The sequence below is a fragment of the Dryas octopetala genome, chromosome 2 (genome assembly GCF_963921425.1).
Source record: "Dryas octopetala chromosome 2, drDryOcto1.1, whole genome shotgun sequence".
In the NCBI taxonomy this organism is placed as follows: domain Eukaryota; kingdom Viridiplantae; phylum Streptophyta; class Magnoliopsida; order Rosales; family Rosaceae; genus Dryas; species Dryas octopetala.
In genome coordinates this window covers 27,842,618-27,866,419 of record NC_141367.1, presented here as the reverse complement: position 1 = coordinate 27,866,419, position 23,802 = coordinate 27,842,618, and the positions used below count along the sequence as shown (strand labels likewise).

Genomic DNA, 23,802 nt, shown 5'->3' with positions numbered 1-23,802 from the left:
ATATTTATATTTATTCGACACTTATCTATCGAATATTGGTGAATGTTTTGATAGATGACCACCAAATAGATATGAGTGATTTCATCATGTTTTTGCAATAAAGGGTAAAAAAAAAAAAAAGTTAGACAAAATATATTAGGATAGTCAATTCAGCAGCTAAAGGTGGCCTGCATAGCTTCACTCTACTGAAAATTGACTGCTAATCTATTAAAAACAAAAGGGAAAACCCCACCTTTGATAATCTAAAAGGCAAAATATTAAACAAATAAAAATAGTTGCAAACTTGAAACTTGCAACCTCCCTAGGAACACACTATCTTCCCCCAAAAAAACAAAGCTTGGAGTGAAGAATTATAAAGTTTTTTTTGCTAATTATATAATTTGGTAGTCACATCTATGTTTCAAATAAAATATTTTAAGCTCATGTGTTTCTCAAAATATTTTATAATTTTTTCTGGTAAGTAACAAATATGTTAATTATTGAGGGAAGGAATAGTTGTTGCATTTAAATTGACAATGAGTTAGAAAGTAAAGTTAAACTCAGCCCCTCATTCACCAAAAAAAAAGGTTAAACTCAGCCAATTCCAATAATGGCAACATTTGGATTAATAAAGGATAACTTTCTTTAAATTAATTCCTCATGCAACTTAATTTGTTTGTTTGGCAATTGGCAGCAGGTATTAAATCTTGAACATCCCATTAGTTAAATGCAGAATCTCTATATGCTTCGAGAGGGAATATTGTTATTATTAACAATTCATTACTATATATGTTCATTGAATTAATTAAAGGGTTTTTTCTTCTATATATGAATGAAATTAGTTGTCGTTTTGCAAATTGCAAACAAAGCTTGTTTCTACCAGAAAGAACAAAGAAACACGCAATTACAGATAGATACATAAAAACAAATGTCAAGCTGGAAGGAGCATCCCACTGAATTTATATAAAATAAACAAAGGATTAGGTGGCGACTGGCGACCGAGCAAACACCTAAATTAATCTCTCTCTCTCTCTCTCTCTCTCTCTCTCTCTCTCTCTCTCTCTCTCTCATTCACACACCGACACAACCCTTTAACACCAAACACATGTTATTGATCAATTATCATATATTTGCATCATTTATGAACTGTATTGACCGGGTATCTTCGAGTGACATCGACGTAGGGGCATTCTGGTCATCTAAACTATAAATCATAAATGCTCACTTTTTGAGTAATTATTTCCAACTTTTTCAATCACTTAATTAAAAATTGATTTTAGAGAGGTCGGAATGTCTAATAAAATATGTCTCATTTAAATATTATTATCGGTTTTGTAATAGACTAATAGTCTAATAGTTTTAAATTAAATAATTAAAAAAATTATGAAAACATTGGATACAATATATTTGAAATTAAAAGCAGTTGATGTTCACACTTTTAGTTTGTATGGATACCCTAAATTTGATATAATGTACTATTTTAGTCACTCATTTCTATTTTAGGATTTTTTGTGTTTTTTTATTATCAAACAGTCATTTCTATGGTTGCTCACTAACTTGCTCGTTAACTTTTATCATTGTACAACTACGTGAGGTCCTGAACGAGGACGTCACGTGATTTCATGAGAAAAGGCCAGCCATCACGAACCCCACGTGCCTATGGCGCGTGAGTTTGAGAACCTCGCGGGTTTACCATAATAAACGCGGTCAGCATCGAAGTTCTCGCAAATTGCAGTGTTTATTTGAATCAGAGCCAACCCAGTTGACTTGGGATAAGCAGTGGTGGAAAGTTAGAAAGAAAACCAGTTGCAATTTAATATAATAGTTTGCGTAGCGTACGATCAGGCTGGGCTTGGTTGGCTTGCACTGTCGCTTTGTAGTTTGTACTTGAGTCTTGACTGACTCCACTACGGCACTACTAGCTAGCTGGTACTGTGTCTTATCATTCATGGTTTTTGCTTCACTTACACACTCTGAGATTTCAGTCTTTCAGATCTTTCATTCTCTCCACAAAAATGGGTTCCCTTTCTTTTTGCTGATTACTTGCTCTACTACTTTCATTACACTCAGGAATTTTCTCTCTTACTTTCTCAGTAAAATCTTTTCTTGTCATCTTTGTACACCAACCAAGATCTTTATGCTTAACAGCACTGCTATCTACTTATTCTAATCATTTCTTAAAGCATTTGCTGTTCCAAGTAAAACGCAGAACTTATATTCTGCTTTTCTCTAAAACTTCTTGGTGGAGTACCCATCCTTCTTTTTTTTTATGATCAATATAGGTGGTTGTGGTTGTAGTTCGGTCTCTTTGCTTTCGAAGTTCTTAATTTCATTTTTATGACTTAATACACAGTATTTTGTGTTATGTGATTAGCTCAATCTCAACCCTTCTCTCATATTTCACTAAATGAGATGAATTTGGACTTAGTTTCTTGAGTTATATCTTCCTAACAATGAAGAATTTCTGGGTTTCTTTCTGTTTGTTGTTTCTGGTTTTCGCTATTTTCACTCCAATTTCAGTTGGTCAGTTAACTCCAAGTGAGACCCGTATTCTGTTCCAAGTTCAGAAGCTTCTTGAATATCCTGCAGCTCTTCAAGGATGGTCAAATTGGACCAACTTCTGTTACCTCCCTCCATCTCCTTCTCTCAAGATTGTCTGTACAAATAATCGCTTAACAGAATTAACTGTCATTGGAAACAAAAGCTCCCCTTCTCACACCCCAAAACCAGCTTCAGGGGATTTTGTGATTTCTCAGCAGACTCTGTCCAAAAACTTCTCCATTGATGCTTTCTTCACAGTTCTAACAAAGCTTTCCAACTTGAAAGTGTTGTCGCTGGTGTCCTTGGGCTTGTGGGGTCCTTTACCGGCCAAAATCAACAGGTTCTGGTCCCTTGAGGAGCTCAACGTGAGCTCAAATTTCATTTATGGGCAGATTTCTCCTTCCCTCACATCAATGAAGAATCTCAGTAGGATAGTTTTGGCTGACAATTTGTTCAATGGGAGTGTTCCAGATCTTAAAAGCTTAGCGCTTCTTGAAGAACTCAATTTGGGTAACAACCACATTGGACCTGGATTTCCCTCATTGGGAAATAGTCTTGTAAGTATCATACTGAGAAACAATTCTTTGAGATCTGAGATTCCCACAACTCTCAAGAACTTTGATCAGCTTCAGCAATTGGACCTCTCTTCCAATAAATTTGTTGGGCCAATACCTCCTTTCCTGTTCTCTCTGCCTTCAATTCAGTATCTCAATCTGACTCAAAACCAACTAAGTGGGGCTCTACCAATGAATGCAACTTGCAATGGAAAGCTCCAAGTTGTAGATATCTCACACAACCTTTTGATAGGAAAACTACCATCTTGCATTGGATCAAAGGCTTCGAACCGGACGGTTCTTGATTCCTGGAACTGTTTGTCTAGTGGGAACTCAAAGTATCAACACCAATATTCATTTTGCCACAAGGAAGCACTGGCTGTTAAGCCTCCTGCTAAAACCCAAAAGCAGAAGTCAAAAATAAAGCTAGGCCTTTTATTTGCTATCATTGGTGGTGTTGTGGGTACTGCTGGGGTCATTGGGCTGCTGATTTTGGTCATTATCAGAAGGGCAGGAGATAGGAACACGGAAGATAAATTCGACAGATCAATGGCTGAGAAAATGTCTGCTCGAAGCTCCCCAAGGCCAAACACCGATGCAAGTAAGGCCCTCTTTCTCTTTGTTTTCTTTATTCCTTTGCCCCTGCTCAATATGATGCAGAGTACTAGTTCTTGTGTTACTGTCCTTTGAACTTTGAACTTTTACGTCTTCCTTGAAAGGTGTTTGACATTTATTGACTGAAAAAACAAGAAACTAAATGAAGATGTGCTCTGCATTTCTTAGTTAATGAAATTTGTTTGATTTGGATTTTTCAGGGCACGTGCCCCAGATGATGAGGCTGCCAACACTTGGGCTTCCACCGTATCGTGTTTTCACGTTGGAAGAAATTGATGATGCAACAAACAATTTCGATGCTGAAAACTTGCTGGGGGAAGGATATCAGGGACAGGTATTACAGTCAATTTGGGCTGTTTGTTGGCTTTGGATGTGTTATTTGATGGAGCCACAATAAGTTTTTTCAGAACTGATAGTATTATATGCACAACAGCTCTACAGAGGTTGGCTCAGAAATGGTGCAGTGGTACTAGTAAAATGTGTGAAACTAAAGCAGAAGCATTTACCCCAAAACTTGATCCAGAGCATGGAAGCCTTGTCAAAGCGAAGGCATCGGCATTTGGTCAGCGTTCTTGGACACTGCACTGTCACATATCAGGACCATCCCAATACAGCTAGCACTGTATTTATTGTTCTTGAAAGCATCTCAAATGGATCCTTGAGGGACCATCTAACTGGTACAGCTTGCTTAAGATCACATTCACATCATTAAGAAAAGGTTTAAATACCCAAACACTTCTGAATTCTGATGCACTTTGGTTTGGCAGATTGGAGAAAGAAGGACTGGCTTAAATGGCCACAGAGAATGGCTATTACCATTGGTATTGCAAGGGGAGTCCAGTTCTTGCACACAGGAGTGGCACCAGGCATCTTTGGAAATAATTTGAAGATAGACAACATATTGTTGGATGAGAGTGTCTCTGCCAAAATCAGTAACTATAACCTATTGCCATTTCAGGTGGGAATACATTAAATATAACCCAACTGCATAAATATTTCCAGTTACAAAAGAAAGTGAACTGTTCTTCTTGTTTAACAATTGGCATTTTTTATTTTCCAGATTGATTCAGAGACTCCTCTTAATGGACAAGGTATGACCAGTCATCCTCATCTAAACAGGTATTACTTTTCTTCATGTTCATCTTCTTTCTACTGTAGCATAGCATCCAAATTATCTTACGTGAGTCCTAAACGCAGTGCGGAAGCAGAGAAGGAAGATATTTATCAACTAGGCATTATTCTACTTGAAGTTCTTACTGGTAAATTGGTCAAATCAGAAAGTGAATTGGATGAGCTAAAGCTTCAGGTAAATCATATAGAAAAGTGAAAACCCCATTTTGTTTTTTTCCTGGCAACACCTCTATATATTGGGAGCGTGGAGTTCACTGGCATTTTTTTCGGTCTTTTAATTAACAGCTAGAGAAAGGCTTAATAGAAGGACCACCAAGATTGCGAGGTGCAATAGATCCTTCGATTCAGGGCACATATGCGTACCAGTCGTTGAAGACCGCAGTCGAAATCACCATCAATTGTCTGTGCAGAGATCCAAGCAAGCGCCCTTCAATAGATAACGTTCTGTGGAACTTGCAGTATTCAATTCAAGTTCAAGAGGGATGGACCAGCAGCGGCAACCTCAGTGCACAGATGTAGTTGGATTAAACTTGCCATTATAAGTGCATGTACTTCATGTCTCTTACTTGTTGGGCACGGTGTCTATATGAATAAATGTAAATACAACTCGTGTTTACTGTTTTCATCTTTGACAAGTTACAGCATAAGTAAGAAATTTATACTAACCTTCCTTTCGTTGAAAAGTTCTTACTTTTTACTTTGTTTACTTTGTCATCAACACAGAATTATTCACTCGGTAATCAGGTAGAGTGCTTTAATCAGACAGTGAACTATCATATACCATGGATCAAACTTTAGAAGTGCTTTAATCAGACGGTGAACTATCATATACCATGGATCAAACTTTAGAAGTTGAATAATGGGCCCCATTAAAAGATATCGCATATAATCACCGTATACAACCCCTCTCGCATTCAATCCCTTACATTCTAGTTACGTGACCAGTTATTGTGAAAGAAAAAATGAGGTTGTATACAAGAAATTATCCAACAGCAGGCTAGAATAGTTCAAAGCAAAATTAAATGCACAAGGTAGAAGAAAACTTCAAGGCAGCTGGTCCAAAATATAGATATTCGAGGCCTAATGCCATTGAATAAAGCCCAAGCAAACATTTCACAAGGTCAAAAGTCGAGTTGTTCACAACACAATGGTTTTCAAGTTTCAAGTTATTTAAACAGGCTGTTCAACCAATTTTTCAAAGCTCCCTATCAGGAGGGACTAATCTGCAGTCCAACTCTGCTCAACAATCTCACGCACCCTCCTATTGTATTCACGCTTGTTCTCGCTGAACATCCGTGCAGCTTCTGAATTTGCTGGAGAGTTTGGGTTTGGATCACAGAGCAATGACTGCAGCAAGAAAATATTACGACTTAGAAACATCACATGACATCTCAGAAAAAGCCATTAAAAAAAAGTCAACTCCATACACAAATCTTTATATTTCATCTATTTGTATTGCTTTAGTATGTCACACACAGAGAGAGAGAGAGAGAGAGAGAGAGAGAGAGAGCAATTCTATGGGACATGAAAGTGCTAACCAAGAGTTAAGAGAGGTGAAATAAGAAACACTCAATTATTACATCCTTCTATGGGTCCTTGTACTTTAGAATGAGAGATGAAGCAGAAAGGGACATACATGGCATTTGCTTTAAAAGAAGTAATAGACATACTGAGGTCTGAAGGTGCAGTTGAATACATAGGTAAGATGGTTGAAAGAAAACAGAAAAATCAGAATTTTCTTTGGGAAAGAATTCAAATTAGTTAACCAATGCTGCCTTGCTCCTTGTACTGCTCAAAAAGATGCTACATAGGGTTTTTACTTACAAGTTGGAATGGACAAGATGGGGCAGGTAGATTTACAAAGACCATAATTTATGTGACTCGAAGATGGTTAACTATGATTTCACATGGTGTCTAGCACTTAAAAGCATAGCCCATGACGCACTTAAATTAAAGAAATCAAATCGCTAGAAATCAGCAAGAATTGAACAGAACATAACCAAATACCTGGATGGAGGTAAGTATAGCTGCCACATCATAGATAGGGCTCCACTGATTCTGAAGGATGTCTAAACAAATGCTTCCATCCGCATAAACTGAAAAGGGGCAGAACAAAGGCAAAACTTAAAACTTGAAACAGCTGAGATATTACCAAGTCGGTTGTTTCTTAAAACATATTCACAAATATGAGCATTAAAATGGCACAGCAAAGCCAACAAGCTATAAGAGGTAAGAGCCAACAAATAACAAGCTGTGAAGGTGAAGATATCAGTGATTCAATACTCAATTAACAAATATTTGGAAGCTTCAAAACAAAAACCAAATGCACTCAGCTCCTTTTCACCCATATGAAGCTAATTTGGCATAGTAAATAGATGTATAATGACTAAAAAGAAATGATGAAAGGCCTACTTTTCTTCCCAAAAAAAAAATGTAATGCGAGGGATATGACACCGAAGAAGATTAAGTCCTGATAAAGGACACTACAAGAGAAGAAACTGTAACAGAAATACATAAACAAAAACCCAGATATCCCTTATACGTAAGTGAGAATACACGAAGCTTACTGGTAAGCTAGGAATATCGACACCACTCCTGACATAGTAAACTCCTTTACTAATTTAAGAACCATTGAATCGCAAATGTTTCTGTTTGTATGTGCATACATATGTACCAATATATGTAGGGATATCTCACTAGTCTATCTTATAGACAAAAACCTTATGTGTTTTAGTTTTTTGATTGAAGGCCAAATCTTTAATGGTGTGCCATGTTATTAAAACTAGAACCAAATGTACTATTGATTACAAAAAATTGCCACCACTTTGACTGAAACCAAACATAAGTTTACCCCCAAACAGTAACCCAAGCATCCATTCCACTCCCTCAAATCACGCAATCAGAACATTTCAAAAATGGAAAAAAATTTAGATTTGAATTCCTAATCCTGAATTGTTGAGTATAAAATTAACCTTAATTTGAAAAACACTAAACCACTATCTTGCTGCATCCACACAACCACTTTGACGTTCCAAATGATTTTGAGGCCGTTGTTCTGCTTGGAACACAACCCAAGCAACATGAAGGCAAGTTTTCAAAAAATGGGGATTTCATCGATCGACCCAAGTAGATTAGGCATATTTTTGGTACAGAAAATGCAGATTCATAAGGGTGGTTGTGTTTGTTTGCGTGCTAGTATACGATAATATTTTGACAGAATGTATCCTTCTACTTTTGACTTCCAATTATTTGATAAAATGCAGGAATTCGTTTGGTGGGTACAACTTATCAAACAATAAGGTTTTAGAAAGCAAATAAAAGGAGCATAATGTGTAAAATATAATTTACTGTACGTTTTCTGCAATCGAAGTATTTGATAAAATGCTTAAAGGGCTTAACAATTCGAGTGCCAAACATAAAAGGGTAATGTACGAATGGGTACATTTGGCAGATGAGAACTAATTGTTGAGCTGGTACAATTGGTACATATTTTATGAGATATAAGCTGAATTGGCATAAATATATTAATGGGTACAATGGATGCATGCTTCCCTAAAATGTGATGTTTTGATCATGGGACATATCGTAATATTAAATGACTCATTAATTCAAATTGAGAAGATAGCCTGGTATGATAATAAGTTGCCGTAACTTTAGGAGCTAAACAATAATATTTCGGCTTGAATAGGAAAGTGCATTTTAGGAACACAAAAATCATTATTTTAAATATATATACATGATGAGTTGGCAACTGAAATGCTGAAGTGAACAAAAGTCAAGGCCCTAAATCACAAATAAAAGAGACAAAGTTTTAATCAATAAATCAAGGTGACCAACAATGACACCCTAATTTTTCCATAAACGTACAAACGTAAGGTGTGTGCATGTGTGAAGTTTCTGTTTCGAACTCACTATTTGGATGAAACATTCGAGAAACAAAACGCACTGTTGGTGGCTTATTTGGATAATCCTCTGTAAATTGAAGTGTCAATTTAAACGTACCTGAAAGACACAAAGTATCTTAAAAGATGTAGCTTAACCGTTATACATGAAAGAAGAAAATTCCAATTGCAACATGATATGAATTTCTTATTCGGTTTGTAATAGGAATAAGAAATCAGTTTTACCTCCATCCCATGGGGTGTCATCAGGCCTGCAATTCAAAAAATGAAGTGCATAAATAAAACTGTACTTGATTTTAAGCAAAACCATGAAAATGGAGATAAAACTGAACTAGGTAAACAAAATATTATCTCCTTCTGCCACGTACCCAAATATAACAGCATTCCAAAGCATAATGTTATTGTCTTGAGGAGCACCACTTATGCCAGCAGGAGGATCCTGTTGCAACCTCTTGAAATCCCTCATCAGCCTTTTCCTTGCAGGAGTCGACATCCTCACCGCCTAAATATTAGGCCAACAAAAAAATAATACTCAGTGATAGTCAAATACTTTTCGAAACATTTGTGCACAAATGAAAACATGCATGCACCAATGAAAGAGAGAAAACTAATTAGTATTTAAAAGATAATAAATTTATAAAAGTTGTTGAAAACTTTTATCAACAAAAGAGGTGCAGAATGATAACATCCCAGTCGAGTTTCTAACCACCCTGCAATAATCAATCCATTGCCAATACATTCCATCAGCCCACACGACCATCTGCTACACATGATGGGTCCAGACCAAATTATTCCATCTGGTACTATCTAGATAATACTATATTTCCACTTAGTCGTATAGGTATTTTTTCTCAATTTCCAAGCCCTATAAATAATTGTAATTCCACTGTGTATGAGCTATCTGAGAATACAACTTGAATATATGGTGTGATTCCTCTTGAAGAGACATCCATGTCTTTATTATCTCTGTGTTTTATGCTATTTTCTGTTTGGATATGTATCAGAGAAATTAGAAAGTATCAGGAAAGCAACATGTTTAAGCATTCAAACAACATAATTGAGGTTAAATAAGAATTACCTAAAGGTTAAACCTAGATATGTAGTTTTGAAAAGCTCACGTAACCTCTACTAGCTAAAGAATTGTATACAGATGATGCCTTGACTTATGGACTGAATTACTCATCCAAAAGCATAATTTTTGTGGACTGAATTCAAGACTAACTGGATCCAAAAATTACAGTATTACACCCAAAATTATAGTCAACAGGTTGCTACCGTACGAGTTCGAAAGCACAAGTACACCTAACCAAAACCCAAGATCCAATATCCCAATCAGCTAATCCTGAAGCTACTATGATTTACAATGAAAAAGTTAGGGTTTCTTTCTTGTATTACAATCAACAAATTAGATCTTCTGCAAAATCATATTCCATACAGACCAGAAATCGGAGCACAATTCAATTAAGAGAGATACTATATAGAGGAAAACAGAAGGCTTAAAATTAAGAACACCTGTTAGCTGACGGCGGCAGATGTTCAGAATCGCGGGAAGGAAAAGGAAGATTTCGCAGCTCACGAATTTTCCCGCGAAACAAACAGATGGGTATAGAGAAAAAGAAGCGGTGTCAGAGAAGAATTTCCACAGCGACCGGGCGATCCAGAGAGGGAGAGAGAGAGAGAGAAAGACAGCCAGAGAGGGAGAGAGATTATTTTTAGGTTAAAAGTTTTTTGAGTTGAATGATTTATAGGGAAATTGTATTGGTAGTCTCTCTCAGGTCAGCGCTCCTTCTCTCTCTTTCCTATACAGCTATACTGGCGTGTCTTCTGCTCTTGCCAAGTTGCTAATTGCTATGCCAACAATACATGCAAGCCGAATGTATATGTATGTATGTGTTTGCAGCCCCTATTCATCGATGGATCTCTCAAATTTATTTAAGAATTTTTTATGGGAACCACTCATTAGTATTTTAGTAATTCCAACAGTCTATTTTTAAGTATTTATTCAAATATCATTTTTGTAAAAATTAAAACAAATAAAAAACTATTAAGCTATTTAATTTTAATCAAATAAATAAACAAATAAAATATACTTGAAATGAAAACCATTTAATCTATGTGTAAATAATTTTTAATTTAACTAATTTTTTGTAATAATAAACTTTTAATGAAGACATAAAATGTAGATAATTTTGATCACAAAATACAATATAGAGTGGACCTCGCAATTTATCTCTTAAACAAGAAATCTCTTAATATAATGGGTTTGTATATGTTAGTATTATGATATTGTTGATCCATATTAATTATTTTTTAAATGAAATCATATGTTCTATATGAATATTAAACTCATGACTCGCTGCGGTAAAGGAAGACCGATAATTATCTATCAGACTAAGTGGTCATTAACAATCTATATCAAGTATTTAAACAAAAGCTTACCTAATTATAGTTTCTAGTTGATAAATTTTATATTCTCTATCAATACTAAAATATTTGTCTCTGATGCAATATGAAGGTCGGTATGGTTGCTGATGTCATTCTCAAGCTAGCTATGAACAAGAGAAAGAAAGAGAGAGGAACAGAAAGAGACAATAAGAAAGGAGGGATGAGTTGTTACTTGTTAGCGAAGAGAAGAAATAAATCTTGGTCGAGACAGTATAATGGACTGCTGGAAATGGGGGAGGTGATGGGTTGCCCAAACGACTGGGTTAAGGTTGTTAGGTTGTTTGATTCTTTTCTTTTTTAATTTGAAATTTTATTTGAGTACAATGAGAAAATTAAAAGAAAAAATTTTGTTGTAGAGTATGGTGGGCATTCCGTAGGCCCCTATATTAGATTTTTTTTTTAAATGTCCATATATTAGGTTATAGCGTAAAAAACAATTTTAGTCTCTGTGTTTACTTCAAAAATAAATTTGGTCCTTGTGGTTTCAAAATTCTCCATTTGAATATTGTGTTTTATATTATTTGCAATTTAAGGATATTTTATAACCATATGAATTTTTTTTCAAATTAAAACTAATAAACTCACGAGTTTTACTGAAAAATGACAACAAATCATATATGTAACTTTCAATTTAATTTTTAAACAAAAATTTAAATTTTTAATTTGTTAAAATTGTTCTTATATTGCAAAAAACATAAAACATAGGGATTAAATATGAAATTTTGAAACTGTATGGATCAAATATGTTTTTGGGGTAAAACACATAGACTAAAAATGTTTTTTTTCCCTAGATTATAATATTAGGTTGGATTCCTAATCCAAGGTTCTATTTTTTTTTTTGGTACAACAAGCTTCTATATCTGGTTAGATTAATAAATTGTAAATCTAAACTCAATTTGGATTCCCTTTAAATCGTCCATACAAGTTAAAATTTTCAATTGGATTCGGACAAATTTAGGTTAATCCCGTCCAATTTATCCAAAAAATTGATTAATCCTTACAAATTACAGTCCTAATTATTATTACCCCAAGAGCTATGCAGCCATAATGCCATATATTAACTAATCCTCACAAAATTCATAAGAATAAGATTATGGATTTCCTGGAAATGATTTTCTAAATTGGTATTGCGAAAATGACTTCTTGAATTAGAAATTATATTGAAAGTAGATTGGAAAAATTAACAAATGTTTGAATATTGGACGAAATGATGCACCATCATATTTCTTGACGTGGACCCTTCATACCAATATAGATAGATACGTGATCTAAGGCCGATAAAGGTATTTTACACCAATTACATGCACGTACGTTAGCATTTCCACATAAAAGGTACGGCATAAATCATATGTTCTTAATTGGTTGACAAGACCAACCACTCACTCTATGAGTCAAATGTGGTAATCACCAATTCAAATTCAACCATAAATCATATGGTGAATTATTTTCTTTAAAAAAAAAATCTTATGGTGAGTCTAGTGAGTCCATCATTTTTATTTTGGTGACCAAGAGTGTTTTGTATTAGCTTTCGAACATTAGACTAGTTCCTTAAGCCGGTTAAAGACAACAATTCACACCGAATTTAAGAGATTCACAAGAAATTTTACCTCCATTTCTGTCTAACTCTAAAGGTTAAACTAAGAATTCAAACTACAGTGCCTTCGTAGTCCATCATTCTTATTAATCAATCATAATTTGACATGTATTAATATAAGGAGAAAATTGGTCACTAAAAAGAGCCAAACATTTTGATTTTTTAATGCTAGCTAGGTTGGTATGAAAGGAATAAATTATAGTACTTGGAATAGAGGTGAGTTTATACCTATGAAGGAAAATATAGGTGATCATTTGGGAATCTGGTTGATATTGATTCCTCACCAAGTGATGATGGGCTTTTAGCTAAAAAAGATAAGAAAATAGTGGTGGCCTTCTGCAAAGAAAAGATTCTCTTGCACAAACATCAATCAGAGAATCTGCACAATTTAGATATTTGTTGGCACATATTGATGTTAATACAGCATACATGACAGGTCTTGCATTAAGAAAAGGAAAATGCTGGGGATATTATGCTTTATATCATTTAATGTATTGTCTTTTAAAAAAGGTAGACTCCACTTGTAATGGTGGATGCTATTTTTATTAAAGAGATAATACACTAAATAGTACTAAAACATAGTATACCTACTATTACCTTAAAAAAAAACCACCTACACATTTCTTCAAAACCATTGGTTATTGATTGACATATTGTCAATCCCTTGCACTAATTTTATGAAGCATGAACATAGAGTCTTTGCTGGTTGTCTAACATAACATTTTATGGCCAACATTACATTACAGCAAAGCGACATACTTTTTCTCAACCAAAAAGAAAACAAAACCCAGCCTTCAGCCTATACGACACTCCTCAAAAGCCAATTGTATGCCACAATAAATTTGGGGAATAATTACTCCATGCATCAGTTGGAGCCAAGGAGTAAAATTTCGTTTTTTAGGGGTATGAAAATTTTAACACCATACCAAATTAATTTCGAAAAATTTTGAAAAATTTCGCTGAAATTTTCCGAAATCCTCGAAATTTTGGTGAAATTTTCGATGTAGAGATCAGAGAGAGAGAGGGAAGGCTGAGACCGGAGGGAAAGAGGCAGAGCCGCCGCCACCGCCGTCGCCGTCGAAGGAGGGAGAGAAGAGATCCGAGGAGGGAGATCGGGAAGGGGGAGGGAGAGGGAGCAGAGGGAAGAGAACGGAGGAGGAGGAGGGAGTGAGGGATCAGGAGAGAGAGAGAAAGAGAAGATGAGAACTGAAGAAGAAAAGAGAAAAAAAAAAGGAAGAGGTGAGGTGAGGTCAAACTAGTTAGTCACGGGCTGGGCAGGGGGGTTGAACTGAAGAAGGAAAGAAGAAGAAGAAGAAAAAGAAAAAGAAAGAGAGAGAGAGGAGAGAGAAGAGAGAGAATGAGTGTGTAGCCTAGGCATGAATCACGGGGGAAGAGAGGAAAAGCAAAGAAAAAAAAGAAGAGAAAAGAAAGGAAAAGGAAAAAAAAAGAAAAGAAAAAAAAAGGAAAGAAAAAAAAAGGAAAAAAAAGAAAAAGAAAAAGAAAAAAGAAAAGAAAAGGAAAGAAAAAAAAAGAAGAGAAAAAAAAAAGGAAAGAAATTTTTTTTTTTTTTAAGGTAGATTGAGATTTGGAGTCTTTAGGCAATTGGAAAAAAAAAAAAAAGTTTGAGATTTTATTTGGAGTTTGATTTGGTCATTTTGGTGTTTCGTTTAGTTGTAAACATAAATTATAAAAAAAGAAATTTATCCCCTTATCATGAAGTTTCAGTTCCTTAATGTTTGATTTTCCAATTATGATAATTTGTAAAATTGAAATTTTAAGTAAACCGTTGTCGCCACTGCTATCATCGGATTGGTTCTATTTTAACCCAATTTGGCTTAATTTAACTATCGAAGACCATTTCCAAGTCCCTTTGAGTAAGCTTGCTACTTTCCATTGCCACATTGGTGATTTATTCGTATAATTTTATTATATAATTATTAATTAGTGAAGTATTTTTTTAACGGTATTGTCTCCGGCGCGCATTATATTCATCATATATTACATAAAATCTACTATATTATTTGATTTCTTCAATGTTTTTTTATCAATGTAGTAGATAATATATTAAATAAACATATGGTCAAGTTTCATTCAAAATTTCCATATTTTAACAGTAATTTTCGTTGTTTTTGTCCAATTTTATCGAAATCGAAATTTTAATCGAAATTTTAGCGAAAATTTCTATCCAAAATTTCTTCGAAACCGAAATTTTACTCCTTGGTTGGAGCTATATATTCTCGAAAATTACGTCATCATTGTTTAAAAGCAACTCAAATATTCTCTCACATTTTGCATTTGATTCTTGTATTAAAACTGATTGAAAGTTCTCTCACATTTCGCATTCAGCCTGCTGACTAACCCACGTATGTTTCAATTATATCAAAGCTCTACACTTTTTTCCTGAATATGCCCCAGTGACAAAAGTGGCTTGGAAAGTAGATAATTATATCACCATTTGGATATCAATCTTTGATTCTCTATCCCACATGCTATGCTCGTCGGCTGAACCGAACAAAGCTTGATAGGCAAACATGGATCGGACGAAACTTAAAGGCCTACATGTATGTACGCCAATCCAAGTCCGCAACTGAGCCCAGCCCAGCCAATTTCTTGAAAAATAAAAACCAAACAAACACACAGGAGAAAGTCTACCTGCTCATTTGCTCAACAGTGACTCAACACCAACCGGGCAATCGGCTTCTTTGCGCGACCATGAAGCGCGAATTCGAAATAGCAAGACTGGTCGCAGAGGGGTTATACAGAGAAGCCCTCTGCTTATATGCTCAACACCACTCTGCTTCTTTGCGTCCTCACAAATTCACATTCCCTCCTCTTCTCAAAGCCTGTGGCAAGCTCCAATCAGCCTTACAAAGCCAGATGCTACATACCCATTTAATCAAAACAGGTTTTTTCGCTGACGTTTATTCAGCCACGGCTCTAACCGGAGTGTATATGAAGCTTCATCTTGTTCAAAATGCACTCAAGGTGTTCGACGAGATGCCTGACCGAAACTTAGCTTCTTTGAATGCAGTGATTTCCGGGTTTTTGCAACATGGGCACCGTAGAGAGGCTTTGTGGGTGTTTAAGAACGTGGGGGTTGGAGGGTTCAGGCCCAATTCAGTTACTATAGCTAGCATGTTATGCGCGTGTGAAAGTGTGAAACATGGCACGAAAATGCACTGCTTGGCGGTAAAGCTGGGCGTTGAGAGTGATGTTTATGTTGCAACGTCGATTCTGACTATGTATTCGAACTGCGGAGGGTTGGTTTCGGCTGCAAAGGTGTTTGAAGAAATGCCCATTAAGAATATTGTGAGCTATAATGCTATTATATCAGGGCTTTTGCAAAATGGGGTTCCTCGCGTGGTGTTGGATGTGTTTAAGCAAATGAGAGCACGCATTGGTGAAAGAACTAATTCAGTCACATTGATTTGTGTTCTTTCTGCCTGTGCTAGTCTTTTGTACCTCCGCTTTGGCAGGCAGGTCCACAGTTTGATCATAAAAATTGAAATGGGGCTTGATGCAATGGTTGGAACAGCACTTGCGGACATGTATTCCAAGTGTGCTTGTTGGCAACTGGGATATGAAATTTTCAAAGAACTAAATGAAAACAGGAACTTGTTTACATGGAACACCATGATTGCTGGAATGATGTTGAATGCGCAGAGTGAGAATGCTGTTGAGCTTTTCAAACAGATGGAATCTGAAGGATTTAAACCTGACTCGGTGACTTGGAATTCAATGATCAGTGGGTTTTCACAGCTAGGGAAGGGGATTGAAGCTTTCAAGTATTTTAAGAGAATGCAATCAGCTGGTGTAGTCCCAAGTTTAAAATCTCTCACAAGTCTCTTACCGGCGTGTGCAGATTTAACTGCTCTGCAATGTGGAAAAGAGGTCCATGGACATGCAATTAGGACCCATATTAGCAGTGATCTATTCATTTCCACTGCTCTCATTGACACGTACATGAAATGTGGGCAGTCTTCTTGGGCAAGAAGAATTTTTGATTGGTTTCGAGTAAAACCTGATGATCCAGCATTTTGGAATGCAATGATATTTGGGTACGGAAGAAACGGAGAGAACGAATCTGCATTTGGGATCTCTGAGCAGATGCTGGAAGAAAAAGTACAACCAAATGCAGCAACTTTCACCAGTCTTCTATGTATGTGTAGTCACACTGGTTCAGTTGATAAAGGATGGCAAGTTTTTAGGATGATGAGTAGAGATTTTGGACTGAAACCAAATCCGGATCATTTTGGTTGCATGATTGACCTTTTGGGTCGATCTGGGAGGTTGGATGAAGCCCGAGAATTAATACAAGACTTACCAGAGCCTTCTGGATCAGTTTTTGCTTCTTTGCTAGGCGCTTGCGAGTGTCATTTAGATTCAGAACTGGGAGAAGAAATGGCTATAAAACTTTCAGAATTAGAGCCAGAGAACCCAACACCTTTTGTGATCCTGTCCAAGATATATGCTGGGCTTGGCAGGTGGAAGGATGCAGAAAGGATTAGAGAAATGATAAATAATAAAAGATTAAGAAAGCTCCCTGGCTTTAGTTTATTAAGACTGCATGAAAGGTAGAGTTACCAATAAAACAACTGCAACTGCAACTCAATAGTCAATTGTTTTAGGGTCGCAAGCCAAAACTTTGTTGCTATCTCTGCATCTTCACATAAGTTCTTTACAAACAGAAGCCTCACTGGTTCAACATCTCCTTCACTGCAAACCCCAGGTCTTTATCAAAGTGGTTGGGGGGTTCATAAATGAAGCAAGAAATAACATCTCTGAGAGTGATGACACCGACAACTTCGCCTTCCTCCCCAGCTACATAGATCCTATGAATGGACTTGGAAGCAAGACTTTGAATCACATTACCAAGAGTTGAGTGGACATTGCATGTTATTGGTGGGATGGCTTTTCCAATGTCCTGGGATGTTGAGATGGTGCTCATGAAGTCCCTGACAGTGAGCTTCCTGAAAGAAAGAGGCAAACAAATTAAGTTGACCATCAAGGCTTGCTTGGAAGATGTCTATATAAAGAAGGGAGGAGGTGATTGCCTCTGCTGACAGTTGACCATCAGGGTGCAAATGGTTTAAAGTTTGCCTTCCAATACCTGAAATTGGAGAAGAGTTCAGGTTCGAGCAGCAAGTATCTGACATCTCTTATGCTGACATTGCCAACTATCTTCTTCTTTGGCCCGTCTACAACTGGAAGACCACCAATTTGGTTATCCCTCATCCTCTTGAAAGCTTCCAGTATTAGATCATTGCTCTGGATGCTAACAACCTGGCCAAGAAAACAAAGGAACAATTTTGAAACCCCCAATTCACTAGTCAGCCAGAAGAATGCTTTGGTAACCAGGCAACCTTAATTACCTCATCAGGGGACATAAAAGGAAGTCCCAAATCAAAGATGGGTGTTGCAGAAATGCAGTCAAACCAATCCCTTCCTCTACATTGCTCGAGACCCTGAACAATTGCTGATTGGGTAATGTAGTTCTTAATATTGGGTTGGCCTGGTTCTATCACAGGTACATTCCTCAGCCTATATTTTGAGAGTAGTAGCAAGACACTCAACATAGAACTATCTGTCGCTACTGGAAGGAAAGGTGCCCAGCGGAAGGATTTAAGTATTGACCTTACCTGAAAAATAAAAGTGCATATCATATATGGTTCATTCATTCAATAAAAAGTACAAGAGCAACATTCCCTATTTCATGAACTTGGTTGCAACTCTGCAATATAGGTGCACGAATACACTTGTCAATTTCTGAAGAAGTGGAACCAAGTGATTCAGAAATGACTGATCAGTGTACTAAAGGCAACCAATACTCTACAATTATAATCTTCTTTGGTGGAGATAAACTTACTGTGGTTGACTTGAAGGGCTCTTCTTGCAGTAAAACTTTGTAGAAGTCTTTGCCCAATTCATCAGCAGCTGTGGGAGCATCTTTGCCCATCCCTTTGTCCGCAGCTGCACCACCAGCGACAGCAGCTCCAACTGCAGCAGCTGTTAGCCCTGCAACTGCAGCAGGACCAGTCACTCCCAATGCTAGTGCTCCAATAGCGCCGACTGCTCCTGCACCAACTCCAGCAGCTGTTGCTGAAGTAGCTGATAGCGCAACTGCAGCTAGTTCTGCACTCTCCAACACCCAAAGAATAATGGCAGAGTAATCTATGATTCCTAGGTACCTAACTCTCCAATCCGAATTGGTTTCTGCATCTGGGTTTCTTACTGGAGCCGACAAAATGTTGCTTTGAGACAAAATCTTGACTGCATCACCAATAGATGTATCTGCTGGAATCTCAATTACTGCAAACGGTAATTGCACTTTTTTTAGCTAATCATTTATCTCATTCAATTCACATCTGGTCCACAAACAATCATTGCTATTACCTTTGCCTCCAGGCACTCCTGGGAAAGATGAAACTGGAATGTTTTCAAATGCAGATGTTAAAATCTCTTGTAGCGAACGTGGTAATTTCTTCCTGGACTGTACATTCTCGAAGTAGGCATCGTAGCTTGAAATTTTAGAACTTTCCTTGACCATTTGTTCTTGTGCCATATGTACACTAAAGGCAAAAATCGGAATATGTAACAACCATACTCATTGTCATCATAAGAAGTCACAGAGTCATAATCGAATTGATCCATAAATGAAGAATCATTTAAGTCACAGAATCATTCTCTTAATCCAGTTCAAAAATCATAATCGAATTGATTTGTGTCATGGCTTACCCTTCTGGGGATAAATCTAGAACCCATTGGGGAATTAATATACTCAATAAAACAATTTTCAACATAATAAATCAAAATAACTACAAGATCAAATTCAAGAAATCAATAAACCACTGCAAAGATCCATTCCATCCTATAACGACACTTTTGAGAGTGGACAAAACAATAAATTGTTTGCTAGCGAAAGAAGATCAAGAAAAATACTCGAGGATTGGTGGGCTTAGGATATGCATACCTCCAAGTGTGTGCTACCAATGGATTCAGAAATTGGTTTTGGTTCTGTTGTATGAAAACTCTGATCGTTCTCTTCCGAGAAACAGTTACGAGGCTTCTGTAATAAAAAAGAAAAACAGTCCTAGCTTTGCCATGTGTAAGCATTGGATATCTGTTGGAAATCTAACTCACCACTTGTCATCGAAATCAGCTCGTCACTTGAGCGTTCAGTTGGGCCTGGCCCAGGAGACCTGAATCACTTAGCCCTGCCCATAGATCCATAAATGAAGAATACAAGAGAACACTGTCTTGCTCTTAGGCTCTTAGCTCCACATTTTCTCTTTTTCCAATTTCCTTTTCCTCCTGTGAAAAACTTTGTTTTTCCATTTCTTTGGGGTTCACATTCTATAGTTATAACTATATAATTTGTAACTATGTATAATTTATATACAATTGTTTCTGTAATCTGCATAAGTATATGTGTTACCTGTTTAACAAACCGCTGGCATTCAAATTTTTGACATAATTATTAGGAGAAAAAAAGGGGATTGAAATTAACCTCACAAATCATGATGTCAATCCTTTTATTCTATAAAATTTTACAACCTTTATTAGTTTTTACAATATATATAGAAATCTTGATAAATGTTGGGCTTGGAAGGTTGGAAGGATGCAGAAAGGATTAGAGGGATGATGAATAATCAAATGATAGAATGTATAGTTTAATAAGACTGCATGAAACGTAACTGCTACTCAGTAGTCGATTGTTTTATGGTCCCGAACCAAAATTTTGGACTCTCTCTCTCCCTCTCTGTATCTCCATATATTAAGTTTTTAACAACCAGATGTCTCAGTACTGATTCAGTATCTCCTTCACTGCAATCCCCAAGCAGGTATCAAAGTGATTGGGGGGCTCAAAAATGAAGCATGAAATCACATCTCTGAGTGTGATTACACCAACAACTTCACCTTCCACCCCAGTTACATAGATCCTATGAACAGACTTGGAAGCAAGACTGTGAATCACATTGCCAAGAGGGGACTCCAGACTGCATGTAATTGGTAAGATTGCTTTTCCAATTTCCTGGTTTGTTGAGATGGTGCTCATGAAGTCCCTAACAGTGAGCCTCCTGAAACAAAGAGGCAAACAAATTAAGTTTTCCATCACATCCATAACCAGATGAATGGTAATGTTCTCTTGCTAAATATCTGTCAATCTGGCACCAAACACTAAAACAAGAGTTCACTTATTTAATGATACAAATTGACAGTCTGATAACATAACATGTCAGACTGTAAGACAAAATAACATTTCCCAGATGAGTCCAATAGAGTAAATAATAGTGAATGTAATTTCTGAGGTCTAAAGCTTGTCTTTCAATACCTGAAATTGGAGAAGAGCTCTGGTTTGAGCAGCAAGTATCTGATATCTTTTATGCTGATGTTACCTACTATCTTCTTCTTTGACCCCTCAACGACTGGAAGACCACCGATTTGGCTATCTTTCATTTTCTTAAAAGCTTCCGCTATAAGATCATTGCTCTGGGTGCTAATAACCTGGTCAAGTGAACAAAAGCAACATCAAAATTGAAAGTCCAAATTTTCTAGAATAACCAGGGCAACCTTATTACCTCATTAGAGGACATAAAGGGAAGTCCCAAATCAGAGATGGGCTTTGCAGCGATGCAGTCAAACCAGTCCATTCCTTTGCATCCCTCGAGACCCTGAACAACTGCTGATTGGGTAACAAAGTCTAAGATATTGGGACTGCCTGGTTCAATTACAGGTACATTCCTCATCCTATATTTTGAGAGCAATAGCAAGACACTCAACATAGAACTATTTGTGGCTACTGGAAGGAAAGGTGCCCACCGGAAGTTTTTAACTATGGACCCTATCTGAAACATTCAGGTAAATATATATCATAAATATATGGTATATGGTTCATTCACTCACATAACTTAAAAAGTACTGCAAGAACTTAGAACCACATAACATTCACTTGCTATTTCATGTTGCAGCATAACTTTACTCATTTTGTTCATTCATTCTTGGTAGAAATCTAAACTTACTGTGGTTGACTTGAATGTTTCATCTTGCAGTATAACTTTGTGAAAATCTTCGCCCAATTTATCAGCAGATGTATTGGGAGCATTTTCTCCCATCCCTGCGTCTGCAGCAGAAAGCTGTTAGAAAATATCGTTTCTAGCAATAATATTTTCAATTGGAGTAAGGGTGGGCTAATGGATTAGGATTATGATAGGTCTAGAGTTCGATTCCCTCCAATGTTATGAAAAAAATTCAAGTGAATGCGACGAGCCATTAAGGGGTTTAGGGTACTTTAGGGTGCGTCCACATATTTCACCTATTTTTCCGACGGCGCTGCCAGCCACAACAGCACCAACTGCCGCAGCAGTTAGGACACCAACTGCAACAGGACCAGTGACACCCAATGCCACTGCTCCAATGGCGCTGAAAGCCCCGGCACCAGCAGCTCCAGCAGCAGCTGTTGCAGTAGCTGATATAGACCCTGCTGATAGTTGTGCAGTCTCCAACACCCAAAGAAGAATGGCAGAGTAATCTATGATTCCAAGGTATATCTCTCTCCAATCCGAACTGGTTTCTGCCTCTGGGTTTCTCACAGGAGCTGACAAAATGTTGGCTTCAGACAGAACCTTCACTGCATCAGCAATAGATGTATCTGCTCCAATCTCAATTACTGCAAATTAAGAATAATTATGGTTAGAGGGCACTGTAATTTTAGCTAATTAATCACTTACCTCATTCAATTGATCATATCTAGTGTTTTCTTTTTCTTTATCAAGCAATATTGGATTAGGGGATTTGAACTCGATACCTCATAGATGAAGTGTTAAGATACAACATGCGCATATCTGATCATTTCTAGTCCTTAATTAAACTAACCAATGAAGAAATTGTAGCATGGACAAATTAAATACTATCGTGTTCTTACCTTTGCCTGCAGGGATAGCGTGGAAAGATGAAACTGGAACTTTTGAAAATGCAAATGTTAAATTCTCTTGTAGCTGACGTGGTAATTTCTTCCTAGACTGGACTTTGTCGAAGTAGGCATCGTATTTTGAAATTTGACGACTCTCCTTCACCTCTTGTGCTTGTGCCATATGTACACTGAAAGCCAGAAATTATTAAAATATCAGTTATTCAATGTCTTCATAGTTCATACAAAGTCATAGAATCAAATTAATCAATGTACGTAGTACAATACTAGAATTAATTCCTCAATCAATGTACCAAAACCATAATGGATTTGATCTTTGGTTGTTAATTCCGCCTTAGACTATGTTCATTAACATAATAAATCTAAATAAATAACTAAAAAATCATATTCAAGAAATCATGATACCATTGCAAAGTTCCCATTCCATCCTATAAATTTGCACATATTTAATAGACAAAAAATAGACAAAAATTGTTTGATATACATAGCTAAAGAAGACCAAGAAAAATACTGGAGGATTTGGTTGGTGTTGGGTACCTCAAAGTTTGTGCTTCCAATGGATTCAGAAATTGGGTTTTTGGTTTGTCTTCTATGGAAACTCAGATCATAAATTCATAATCTCCTCCCAGAGACTCTGGATTCTGCATGCATGAATCCAGATTTGCCATATGTAGGCACTGGATACGTGTTGGACGTCTAACTCATCACCAGTATTCTTCGGAATGGGCTAGTTACTTAAATGCTCATTTGGGTCTACTGGGTCTATTGGGCCTGGCCCATAAAACGTGACTCAGTCATGCCCCAACACTTCTTTGGCCATACATTTATATTATTAGGAAAACTTTGATTTAAGTCATTTAATTTAACAATTTACTAACTAAAGTCTTAAAATTTTAACTAAAGACTAATAATATTGTAATAATTTCATATTACATAATATTGATCTATTAGTTTTAATTTTTTCACACATACCAGGTGCTGACCCTTTGGCGGTCATTTTCAAGTGTTCGGCAGTGCATTTTTACTTTTTTTCAAACTATGGTTTGTCAGCTTTATATTAGATTTTAACTCTAAGATTTTGGACGTAGCATTCTCAAACCTCATTCTATACCC

General features: G+C 36.6%; 5 protein-coding genes across 5 annotated transcripts; 2 read left to right on the top strand and 3 right to left on the bottom strand.

Moving 5' to 3' along the window:
* The first annotated feature begins 1,891 nt into the window (after positions 1-1,891).
* On the top strand, positions 1,892-5,485 carry LOC147295095 (putative LRR receptor-like serine/threonine-protein kinase At1g14390). Its single transcript, XM_086230446.1, has 7 exons — positions 1,892-3,675; positions 3,890-4,023; positions 4,123-4,366; positions 4,457-4,647; positions 4,750-4,808; positions 4,887-4,995; positions 5,106-5,485. The coding sequence occupies exons 1-7, from the start codon at positions 2,433-2,435 to the stop codon at positions 5,337-5,339; spliced, it is 2,214 nt and encodes a 737-aa protein (XP_086086572.1). The 5' UTR covers positions 1,892-2,432; the 3' UTR covers positions 5,340-5,485.
* Positions 5,486-5,874: 389 nt separating this feature from the next.
* Positions 5,875-10,552, bottom strand: UBC2 (ubiquiting-conjugating enzyme 2). Its single transcript, XM_086230447.1, has 6 exons — positions 10,235-10,552; positions 9,091-9,224; positions 8,948-8,973; positions 8,733-8,822; positions 6,828-6,916; positions 5,875-6,167 (listed from the first exon to the last, which is right to left on the bottom strand). The coding sequence occupies exons 2-6, from the start codon at positions 9,213-9,215 to the stop codon at positions 6,039-6,041; spliced, it is 459 nt and encodes a 152-aa protein (XP_086086573.1). The 5' UTR covers positions 9,216-9,224; positions 10,235-10,552; the 3' UTR covers positions 5,875-6,038.
* A 4,908-nt stretch (positions 10,553-15,460) lies between these two features.
* Positions 15,461-17,339, top strand: LOC147295093 (Pentatricopeptide repeat (PPR) superfamily protein). The gene has a single exon (XM_086231290.1). The coding sequence runs from the start codon at positions 15,474-15,476 to the stop codon at positions 17,337-17,339; it is 1,866 nt and encodes a 621-aa protein (XP_086087416.1). The 5' UTR covers positions 15,461-15,473.
* On the bottom strand, positions 17,336-19,827 carry LOC147295092 (SNF1-related protein kinase regulatory subunit gamma-1-like). The gene is made up of 6 exons (XM_086231293.1): positions 19,732-19,827; positions 19,155-19,330; positions 18,628-19,070; positions 18,134-18,400; positions 17,872-18,044; positions 17,336-17,731 (listed from the first exon to the last, which is right to left on the bottom strand). Exons 2-6 carry the CDS (start codon positions 19,321-19,323, stop codon positions 17,455-17,457), a joined length of 1,329 nt encoding a protein of 442 aa, XP_086087419.1. The 5' UTR covers positions 19,324-19,330; positions 19,732-19,827; the 3' UTR covers positions 17,336-17,454.
* Positions 19,828-20,296: 469 nt separating this feature from the next.
* LOC147295091 (SNF1-related protein kinase regulatory subunit gamma-1-like) lies at positions 20,297-23,354 on the bottom strand. The gene is made up of 7 exons (XM_086231291.1): positions 23,227-23,354; positions 22,684-22,859; positions 22,075-22,428; positions 21,782-21,882; positions 21,341-21,607; positions 21,094-21,266; positions 20,297-20,839 (listed from the first exon to the last, which is right to left on the bottom strand). Exons 2-7 carry the CDS (start codon positions 22,850-22,852, stop codon positions 20,560-20,562), a joined length of 1,344 nt encoding a protein of 447 aa, XP_086087417.1. The 5' UTR covers positions 22,853-22,859; positions 23,227-23,354; the 3' UTR covers positions 20,297-20,559.
* Between the last annotated feature and the right edge of the window lie 448 nt (positions 23,355-23,802).

Coding starts and splice junctions, on each gene's coding strand:
- LOC147295091 (XM_086231291.1), bottom strand. CDS start 22,852: ATGGCACAAGCACAAGAGGTGAAGGAGAGTCGTCAAATTTCAAAATAC. Junction 21,883..22,074: donor CAGCGCCGTCGGAAAAATAG/GTGAAATATGTG, acceptor TTTCTGCTGCAG/ACGCAGGGATGGGAGAAAAT. Junction 20,840..21,093: donor GAGCTCTTCTCCAATTTCAG/GTATTGAAAGAC, acceptor TCTTTGTTTCAG/GAGGCTCACTGTTAGGGACT.
- LOC147295095 (XM_086230446.1), top strand. CDS start 2,433: ATGAAGAATTTCTGGGTTTCTTTCTGTTTGTTGTTTCTGGTTTTCGCT. Junction 3,676..3,889: donor AAGGCCAAACACCGATGCAA/GTAAGGCCCTCT, acceptor TGGATTTTTCAG/GGCACGTGCCCCAGATGATG. Junction 4,809..4,886: donor AGTCATCCTCATCTAAACAG/GTATTACTTTTC, acceptor TCCTAAACGCAG/TGCGGAAGCAGAGAAGGAAG.
- LOC147295092 (XM_086231293.1), bottom strand. CDS start 19,323: ATGGCACAAGAACAAATGGTCAAGGAAAGTTCTAAAATTTCAAGCTAC. Junction 18,401..18,627: donor AGCCCTTCAAGTCAACCACA/GTAAGTTTATCT, acceptor TTTATTTTTCAG/GTAAGGTCAATACTTAAATC. Junction 17,732..17,871: donor GAACTCTTCTCCAATTTCAG/GTATTGGAAGGC, acceptor TCTTTCTTTCAG/GAAGCTCACTGTCAGGGACT.
- LOC147295093 (XM_086231290.1), top strand. CDS start 15,474: ATGAAGCGCGAATTCGAAATAGCAAGACTGGTCGCAGAGGGGTTATAC.
- UBC2 (XM_086230447.1), bottom strand. CDS start 9,215: ATGTCGACTCCTGCAAGGAAAAGGCTGATGAGGGATTTCAAGAGGTTG. Junction 8,974..9,090: donor TGGAATGCTGTTATATTTGG/GTACGTGGCAGA, acceptor TTTGAATTGCAG/GCCTGATGACACCCCATGGG. Junction 6,168..6,827: donor CTATACTTACCTCCATCCAG/GTATTTGGTTAT, acceptor TTCTTGCTGCAG/TCATTGCTCTGTGATCCAAA.